Below are 10223 nucleotides of genomic sequence, written 5' to 3'. Positions count from 1 at the left end.
TGAGCAGAATTCACTTTTAAATGCATATAAACTTTTTGAATAATTTGTAGTAGAATTTGAATCCACATCCTCTGAGCTCCGAGAGCAATGCCATAACAACTAGGCTACCATAACCTTTCATAATTCACATTGAGCAACTTTGAATTAAGAGTAGACTGTATGCTACATATTTTACATTGCTGCATAACTTTTTCTCTGTTAATGGAACACAAGAATTTGCAGCCAGCCTGCTATCAGTTCCAGAAGGTCGTCTCAGATTTCAGGTGTTTGGCCAACTTTTTAAGAGTTCAGAACTTTAAAAAGAGACAAGAAATCCTGCTTGCTGTCTTTAAAGTTTCTAAAGTTAGCAAAAAAAAAAGCCGATTGAAATGTCACCAGCAGTTAAAGCAGTCACGCTCAGAGTTCTACTTTCCCGGCGAGAAACTGGTGTAAACACAGTCAGCATAAATCGGCGCTGCTTACTTCAGTTGCTGTAAAAGCAGTGGCGACTCTGGCAATGCACCTGCAGTATTACCGTAGCATAAGAAGGGGAGACCTCCACTGTCAGGTTACTGGTATAGAATGCCAAGCCTTTGATTTTCTTTCCGTGCCAACTACATTGGATCAAAAACAAAAACAAAAATGCTTGAAACGCTCCGCAGGTCAATTTTTGGACAGAAGTTAACTGTTTCAGGTGCAATTTCTCTCTCCCCCCGCCCCTCACCACCCGCCGCATTGGATAAGAGATTTGCCAGAAGCAAGCAGGGATTTGAGAGGCTCGTTCTGCTCGCGGTCTGATAACAAACTCGCAGCAACAACAAACACACACATAAAAAAACGAGCCACTTCTGTTGCCAGGGGTCGAATTCTCCGTTGGCAGTTGCAGTGCTCCACAAAATACGGTAGGCGAAGGATTGCACGGGAACTTCCTTAAAGCCGCTCCAGTGGTGCTGTCGCTGTCAGAAGTGGCTGAAAATGGGCTGGTTGCTGAACAAGTTGAACAGGACTGGAGCGCTGATCACCTGCCAGCGGGGACACAAACCACCACCCCACCGACCTTGTTGTGGAATGCGGATAGCAAGATGCAGCCATAAATCAGGTGTTTGTGGAGCACGGTCCTGACAAAAAGTCCTCAACAGCTGGAGAGCGGCGCCAAAGGGAGGGGGGGAGAGGCGTTTGCTTGGGATCTGTGTGTGTGGGGCCAGTGGGCAGCAGAAGCCCTGCCGGCACTGGGAGATTTTTCGAAGCGACTGAGAAGGGGTGGGGAGGGAAGGCTGGAGTTTCGGCATGTCGGAGGAGGCTGGCTCCGAGTGCCCCGTTTGTTACGAGAAGGTCTCCCTCCAGAACCAGTCGCTCCGGACGCTGACCTGCAACCACATCTTCTGCCACGACTGCCTGGTGAAGACGGTGATCAACCAGGAAAGTCATATCAAGAAGGTGGTGTGCCCGGTCTGCCGGCACGTCACCTTCCTGAACAAAAAGAGCTTGCGATGGATCACCAAAGGCAAAGAGGGCAAACAGACGCTGGAGATCCCCCTGTCGCCCATCTCGCTGGAGTCGGCCAGCGTCTCGCTGGACTCGCTGGAGGAGGCGCCCCCACCGCCTCCGCCTCCACCGCGCTCGCTCCTACGCCGTTTGTGGGAGCGCTGCCCGCCAAATTTCGCCTCCGCCCGCAACCCGGCGCTCCGCACCAGCCAGATTTTCGTGATCAGCGGCCGGGGCAGGCCCATGAGCGAGGAAGAGCTGCGGGTCCCCGCCGACGGGGTGGTCTTGGAGCACCGGCGCTGCAGGCTGCGCTGGGTGCTGATCCTCCTGTGCTTCATCATCATCGGGGCCGTGGTGGCTGCTATCCTGCCCTGGGTCATCTTCAAATGACCAGGCAACCGAGTCAGCCCGAATGAGCAGATCCCTGGGCCGGACCGCCACTTCCGAAAGGCCACTTCACAGGACGACCAAAAAAAAAACACACAAAGAGGATTTATTTGGAGCTGTGCTCACCTGCGAGACTTTTGTTCCACTTTTCCAGGAAGCCACTTCGAGAAACTCTTGAGAGGGACGGAGCGACTGGAGAAAGCACAAATTGCACTTGTACAGGACTTTTTTTTGTTGCAAAATATGTTTTTTTTAATTGTAAATATCAACATTGTGACCGGTTGTTAACTCTTCAAGAGGAATATCTAATCTTATTGAGAAGTTATTGACTATAAATATTTTGGAAAAAAAGATTTGTGACACTGGATTATAAATTATTGTACAGTGAGCCGCTGGGCTGGCGGATGAGTTGTACTAAGTAGATTTATCAAATTGATATTTAACACCGGTAAATTAATCGAAACTTCACTCCGAGATTCTGTGCAGCAGTGATTTTACTTCTCATTGATTATACTCCTATACTACACTGTGTATATGCACAGAATATACACACCAAATGCTGATTTAAAAACTTTTTCAAACATTTTAAGCTCTAGTTGCACCAACGCAGCGTCATTGTGGGCCAGTCATTAGCATTCTCAACCTTTGACTCGGGAAACTATAGGTTCAAGCATTATTTCAGGACTTGAGCTCATAGTCTGGGCGGCCACTCCATGGTATTACTACAGGAATGCTACTACATATGCCAAAGGTTCCCTATTTGGATAAGACCCAAGGCCCCGTCTGCCTGCTCTAATCATTCAGATGTTAAAGATTTATGATACAAGTACATAAGAATTAGGAGCAGGAGTAGGCCATTCGGCCCCTCGAGCCTGCTCCACCATTCAATAAGATCATGGCTGATCTTCGACCTCAACTCCACTTTCCTGCACTATCCCCATATCCCTTGATTCCCATAATATCCCCAAATCTATCTAGCTCTTGAATATACTCAAAGACTGAGCCTCCACAGCCCTCTGTGGTTCTTATTGCTGTTTGTGGGGCAATGCTGGTGCAGAATGGGTGCTACAGTTGACTGCAAAACACATTTACTGTACTTCAAAGTAATTAATTGTATGTTAAAGTCTCAGAGAGATGTGAGAGATGTGATAAGGTGTTATATATAAATACAAGTATAAGTATATTAGTAGGAAAAATTACAGTAATATATTGACATGCATCAATAGGAACATTTTGATCATAAGGATGATATCATGATTTAAAAAAAATCATTCTCGGTATGTAGGTGTTGCTGGTAATTAACTGCACATCCCTAGTTGCCCTTGAGAAGGTGGTGGTGAGTCTTCTGGAACTGCTGCAGTCCGCGGGGTGAAGGTGTACCCTTAATACTGTTCGTTAGGGAGTTTCAGGATTTTGAATCAGTAACCATGAAAGAACAGCGATATATGTCCAAGTCAGGATGGTGTGTAACTTGCAGGAAACTTGGTGGTGATGGTGCCCTTGTGATAGAGATCAGTTTGGAGATGCTGTCGAAGAAGCCTTGGCGAGTTGTTACAGTGCATCCTTTTGATAGTACACACTACAGCTGCTGTGTGCTGGTGGTGGAGGGAGTGGATATTTAAGATGATGGATAGGCTGCAGATCAAGTGGACTACTTTGTCCTGAATGGTGTTGAGCTTCTTGAGGGTTGCTGCAGATTTACCCATATAGGCACACGTTGGAAGTGTGATGGAAGTATTCCCCATCAGACTTCTAACTTGTCCATTATAGGTAATGCAGAGGCTTTGGGTTGAGCAGACCATTCAAAATACCACGCATTTTTCGATGAAAAAGCCGGCAAAATGGCTGTGCGGGTTCCCTTGAGCACTGCGTGGCTTACAGGGAACATTGGTCAGGAGGTGAGCTCATAACCATGGAATAGTCTATGACCTGCTCTAGTAACCACAGTGTTTATATGGCTGGTCCAGTTGAGTTTTTGGTCAATGGTGACCTGCAGGATGTTGATGGTCAGGGTTTCAGCAATGGTAGCGCCATTGAATGTCATGGGGCGGTGGTTAGACTCTCTCTTGTTGGAGATAATCATTGCCTGGCACTTGTGTGGTGTGAATGTTACTTGCTATTTATCATCCCAAGCCTGCATGTTGTCCAGATCTTGCTGCATGTGGGCATGGGAGGCTTCATTATCTGAGCAGTTGCGAATGGAGCTGTACACTGTGCAATCATCAGCGTACAGCCTTAATTCTGCCCTTATGATGGAGGGAAGGTCATTGATGAAACTGTTGAAAATAGTTGGGCCTAAGACGCTGCCCTGAGGAACTCCTATAGCGATATCCTCGGGCTGAGATGATTAGCCTCCAACAACCACAACTTTTCCTTTGTGCTAGCTATGACTTCAACCACTCGAGAGTTTCTCCGTTGACTTCAATTTTACTGGTCTCCTTGATGCCATACTTGGTGGAATGCTGCCTTGATATCAAGGGCAGTCACTCTCGCCTCACCTCTGGAATTCAATTCTTTTGTCCATGTTTGGGCCAAGGGTGTAATAAGGTCTGGAGTGAGTGGTCCTGGCGGAACGCAAACTGAGCATCAGTGAGCAGGTTATTGGTGAGTAAGTACCACTTGATAGCACTGTTAATGACTCCTTCCATCATTTTGCTGATGATTGAGAGCACTGCTGATAGGATGTTAATTGGCTGGGTTGGATTTGATCCACTTTTTGTGGATATGACATACCTGGACAATTTTCCACATTGCTGAGTAGATGCCAGTGTTGTAGCTGTACTGGAACAGCTTGGCTAAAGGCGAGGCTAGTTCTGGAGCACAGGTCTTCCGCACCACAGCTTGAATGTTGTCAGGGTCCATAGCTTTTGCTATGTCCAATAAACTCAACCGTTTCTTGGTAACGTGGAGTGAATCGAATTTACTGAAGACTGGTATCCACAATGGTGGGAATCGCAGGAGGAGGCTGAGATGGATCATTTGCTCAGCATTTCTGGCTGAAGATGGTTGCGAATGGTTCAGCTTTACCTTTTGCACTCACGTGATGGGCTCCGCCATCATTGAGAATGAGGATGTTCATGGCGCCTCCTCCTCCCATTAGTTGCCTAATTGCCCACCACCGTGTATATAATGGAAGGCCTTTTATCACCGCACGGGTTAGTAAACTATTTGTTTTTACTGAAACATGTCATAATTTTGCATCTATTATTTCACTGCTGAGAACCAAGCATTTGTTGGAATTTGCATTGAAGTTCGTAAAATTGGGAGTGATAATCTGTCATCTAGGAGATTAATGTGCTCAATTTGTTTGAGTAATTAACTGTGAGATGCTGGGTGAGATAGTGAGTGAGTACAGTGGTTGTTTACTTCAGGGACTTGGGTTTGAATCCAACGCACACATAGGGATGAAAGTTTCCAATCTCTGCTAGCTGCAGCCAAAATGTGAACAAGCTGCTGGCTCCAAGCATGAAACTGCGAATAATTCACTCATCTCATAGAGAATCTAACAGTTTTGCTACTGTGGGAAATATTACGCAGATACAGTTGTAGATATGCTTCTGATCCCCCATTCACTTCACAGGGTTCTTATAAGGAAAAGAAAGAATTGCATTTGTATCACGTCTTATCATATACGTCAGAAATATCTCAAATAGGTGGTTTCTCAGGGTGTGCCCAATTCCAGTATACTGGATTAGATACTATGATCAGCACAAAGGTTGGGTATATCATTTGGAGCCCAATTGTCAGCAAGTTGACCTCCAGCTCTCACACATCACTGGCCTGACCGCAACTGCTCTCGACATCAGGGACGATCCTAGCCAGTCTGTGCATTAACGGAGAAGGCATAAGATTTGAATACATTCATTTAGTTTAAAGTTACGATCTAGGCTTCAGAGCAACTTTGAGTGAACAAATCTCACAGATGCTCTAATCTGTTGTTGCCCAACCTGTCCTATAAATAGAACAGATTCTGCAACACAGAAACAGTTCTACAATACAGATGAGGTTTGGGTTAATGCACACACGTCACTTGTTTTGCTATATCCAACTCGCCTTAATGTGCAGAGGAAAATATAAACTTACTGTTAAAACGATGGAGATTTTAGAAACAGGAAAAGGCCACTGGGTCCAATAAGCCCATTTATTTTTGGTCAATCTCAATCCCACCTCCCCACCATGTCTATCTATCCCTTCTTTCTCCAGAAACATACTTAATTGTCTCTTGAACCCACTTATACTATTTTAAATGGGAGACTCTTTTAAAAGTCTGAATTAAAGGGCAATTTGGGGAGGGAAGTTAAGGGTGTATTTATGATGCAACTTCAAAGTCATTGCAAAATAGTTTCCACTTCATATTGACACTAAAGTTACAGTATAACGCCAGACTTGGCACCCATTGTGTTGCCGGAGTCCAGCAGTGTGAGATTCTCTGGAGAAGACCACTTGGGTTTGACATTTCAACATTTATAACTCCAGCACAGTGTCAAATCTGTTTTTTTTTAAAAGCACTCAAAGGGCCTCTTGGAACAAACACTTTTTAAAAGCTTACCTTTTGATTGAAATGTTTAGAAAATGGGAGAATTCTACCCTTGATCTCTAAACATTAACATTTTAATGGCTAGGAGAGGCACTCTATACGTGTCTATAAGCAGAAAATCTCCCCTCTTGAGTAGCATTCCAATTGGAGCTAAGAAGTCTAAACCAGATACTGCCTGGATTAGACCAGTATCAGTAGCTGCAGTATAAGTGAACTGTTAAAATGGAATGGAAATGATGTTTCCTAAAGTTATTACAGATTAGCAGTTGAATCCTTTTAAAAACCAGGACTGGATTACACAAGTAGAGAATAGCTTCCCACCTTTCCCTAAAAGTTAATCCATCAGAAAGTATTTCGATCAACTTTTAGCAATCTATTGATTTTTCTTTGGTGTTATTGTGGAATATTTAAACAGTGACTGCCCATAACATCATTAGGAAGAACTGGAAACTAGATTGGGAAGTCACATACTCATTTCATGTAGAACTGTTGCATCCTACCATCACCAATGGCTTAGGGGGAAATGGATCACTGAATGGGCTTCTGAATCGTGCACGTCAGGAAGGTTCAATGCCTTGTGTTTGCTGAGCTAGATAATCACAGTCAGGACAGTAGAAGACACAATTAGTCTTAGTGCCCCACGCATAAGGAGAGGAAAATAAATCTGATGATTATCCAGTGATTTCAATTGGAATGTGTGCATGTGTCATCATCATCATCATCAAAGACAGTCCCTCAGAATCGAGGAAGACTTGCTTCCACTTTTAAAATGAGTCCTTAGGTGGCTGAACAGTCCAATACGAGAGTCACAAGTGGGACAGATAGTCGTTGAGGGTAAGGGAGGGTGGGACAGGTTTGCTGCACGCTCTTTCCGCTGCCTGCGCTTGATTTCTGCATGCTCTCGGCGATGAGACTCGATGAGGCCCTCCCGATGCACTTCCTCCACTTAGGGTGGTCTTTGGCCAGGGACTCCCAGGTGTTGGTGGGGATGTTGCACTTTTTCAGGGAGGCTTTGAGGGTGTCCTTGTAGCATTTCCTCTCTCCACCTTTAGCTCGTTTGCCGTGAAGGAGTTCCGAGTAGAGTACTTGTTTGGGAGTCTCGTGTCTGGCATGTGGACAATGTGGCCTGCGCAGTGGAGCTGATCAAGTGTGGTCAGTGCTTCAATGTTGGGGATGTTGGCCTGATCGAGGACGCTAACGTTGGTGCGTCCTCCCAGGGCATTTGTAGGATCTTGCGGAGACATCATTGGTGGTATTTCTCCAGCGACTTGAAGTGCCCTACTGTACATGGTCCATGTCTCTGAGCCATACAGGAGGGTGGGTATTACTACAGCTCTGTAGACCATGAGCTTGGTGGCAGATTTGAGGGTCTGATCTTCGAAAACTACATGTGTAGACATCAAATGAGAGCAGGTTGAACCATGACATACATAACATAAGAAATAGGAGCCGGAGTGGGCCATTTGGCCCCTCGAGCCTGCTGTGCCATTCAGTAAGATCATGGTTGATCTGATCTTGGTCTCAACTCCACTTCCCTGCCTGCTCCCCATAACCCTTGACTCCCTTGATGCTATCCATGGTAAAGCAGTCTTCACTTTCTAGACTCACACATGAGGAATTCCCATTTGATTAAGGTATTAGAAGGAAGGTTATGATGCAACTATATGTGGCATGGGTCAGCCACTTAAGAAGAAGGGAGAATCTAAAGGGGTGAGATGAAGGTAATGACAAAAAGGACCCTTACAGCCAGCAGAGAAATATCTTTGAGATAACATCAGTCTATAATGGGATCAACTGACAAAAGGAGAGTTTTACCGGCGGATAATGTGTAATACTTTAGTGAATATTACAGTACCATTAAATACATGTTTGGGATACTCACTGACTTGCAGATATAGCTAAAGTGCTAGAGTCTATTTACAGGACAATTCACAATAAAACAAAGCACACCATTTTGTCCTTGGATAAAGTTGGATGGCCTCAGTTAGAATACTGTGTTTACTTTTGGTCTCCTCACATGATGGATGATATTGAGGCTTTGGAAAGGGGTCAGAGGAAGGCCACTAGATTAATTCCAATATAAAGCATTTTAGTTACCCAGATAGGCTCAACAAGCTAGGTCTCTATACTTTAGAGAAGCGCAAACTTAGGGATTATTTGATCATGGAGTATAAGATGATAAAGGAACTAGATTGTGTTTGTGTAGACCAATTTTTTCCACTGAACAGAACAGGGAGGACCAGGCGGTCACTGTTACAAGTTATGTAAGGGCAAAATTAGGTTAGATGTTAGGAAGTTCTTCTTTTCCCAGATAATATTGGCCCTCTGGAACAGGTTTCTGGTATTCAGCTGATTCACTGAATTTTGTCAGTGAGAATTGGTCTTGTTCTGGCTGGGGCAAAGATCACCTTGTACAAGTAGTAGGTACCTTGTAATGCAAACCAAGGTCAGGGTATTCTCTTAGACTAGTTTTGATCACCTAAGGAGGATTGAAAGAAGAATTTTCCAGATTTTTTCCCCCACTTATCAGCCTGGGTTTTCTCTGGTTTTTCGCTTCTCCTGGAAGATTTCATGCCTGGAGGGGTGAGGAACATCATATATGTATGGGCGCCTAATATGAGTGAAAAGACAAGCAAACCAAGAACAAAAACAAGTAAATTTAACAAAATAGCAAATGGACCAGACAAAATGTCACAAAGGAAATCCAAAAACTAAAACGTGCGACTATCTGCAAACAAAAAGATCCCAAACCAGGATAACACTGGTGTAAAAGAAAAAGACCACAAAGGCCAGAGAAGGTTCTTTCAGTGCTATTAGATTTTGCAAGTCTGGAGCACAGACTATGCATTTCCTGGGCAAACCTCCAAAATTACAGTCCTGCTCACTTTAGAGACTATGGGCTGGAATTTCCTATGGCTTACCACCTGGTTTCTGGCGGTATTGGCCATTGTGGGTGCTAAGCAGGTAAGTGGAAAATTCCCTACCTGAGTTATGCCGGCGGTTTTGAGGTACCGCTGGGGAGTGGACCGCCGGCGTGCACCGTCCTGAGATCGCCCTGACACAATATTTGGGTCAGCAGTGACCCGTAGGTGAGTATGAAAAAAAACGCACACGAGGATCAGCGGAGCTGGGCGGTAGGTGAGTACCTCTATAAGAAAAAGGTTAGTAACTGGTTTTTAATTATTATTTTAAAAATCTGTTGCGGTTATTTAGTTATAAAGGGTCTTGAGAATATTTTTTGATTTTTTGTGTGATGTTTTTTTTTAAATTATTTTTATTTTTCTGCTGCTAGGCCCAACCCACAGCCTTGGAGTAAATTTTTATTGACATTTTTATTTATCACTCATTTTCTTTAGGAACCACCCAAATGACCTAAAATTGCACTTTTTCCACCCAGAATGGGGGTGCAAGGCCCATGTTTTTCGCTTGGCGGGTGAAAATATTTTTCTGGGGGGGGGGGGGGGCAAGTTTTCGCTGGCGATAATCTTCCCAATCTTAGTGGTCTTTTGAGCAGCAATCAGGCCTTGGCAGGTCGATAGGAAATTCTAGCCCATCAAAACTGTTGCTCACTAAGTCAAAGAGCCTCCAGCAATCCCAACTGCAAAAACACAGCTTGCGCAATCCCATTGCAGAGTAGGTGCAAGGAATGAAGAACCAGTCGTATATGTGCGTCGCATTATACATTCCCGCAAAAAATCCAAAAATAGAAACAAATCAACAGGATCAGAGGCATAAAGGTTGTGGATTTATGGCACGAAATAGTACAAGTGTGTTACTGGCAGGTTGCTCAATGGCATAACAAGATTTTAGAAATCAACAGTGATGGTTGAAAACC

At 44.4% G+C, this 10223-nt stretch overlaps 1 protein-coding gene across 1 annotated transcript; it reads left to right on the top strand.

Moving 5' to 3' along the window:
- The first annotated feature begins 798 nt into the window (after nucleotides 1–798).
- LOC139227116 (RING finger protein 222) lies at nucleotides 799–2510 on the top strand. Its single transcript, XM_070858183.1, has one exon. It carries the CDS (start codon nucleotides 1267–1269, stop codon nucleotides 1852–1854), a length of 588 nt encoding a protein of 195 aa, XP_070714284.1. The 5' UTR covers nucleotides 799–1266; the 3' UTR covers nucleotides 1855–2510.
- The last annotated feature ends 7713 nt before the right edge of the window (nucleotides 2511–10223 follow it).

This window comes from Pristiophorus japonicus, chromosome 16 (genome assembly GCF_044704955.1).
Source record: "Pristiophorus japonicus isolate sPriJap1 chromosome 16, sPriJap1.hap1, whole genome shotgun sequence".
NCBI lineage: Eukaryota > Metazoa > Chordata > Chondrichthyes > Pristiophoridae > Pristiophorus > Pristiophorus japonicus.
Note: the sequence above shows the minus strand (reverse complement) of the source record. Positions and strands in the feature narration are given on the sequence as shown.

Excerpts from the sequence above, each read along its gene's own strand:
- LOC139227116 (XM_070858183.1), top strand. The coding sequence starts at position 1,267 with ATGTCGGAGGAGGCTGGCTCCGAGTGCCCCGTTTGTTACGAGAAGGTC.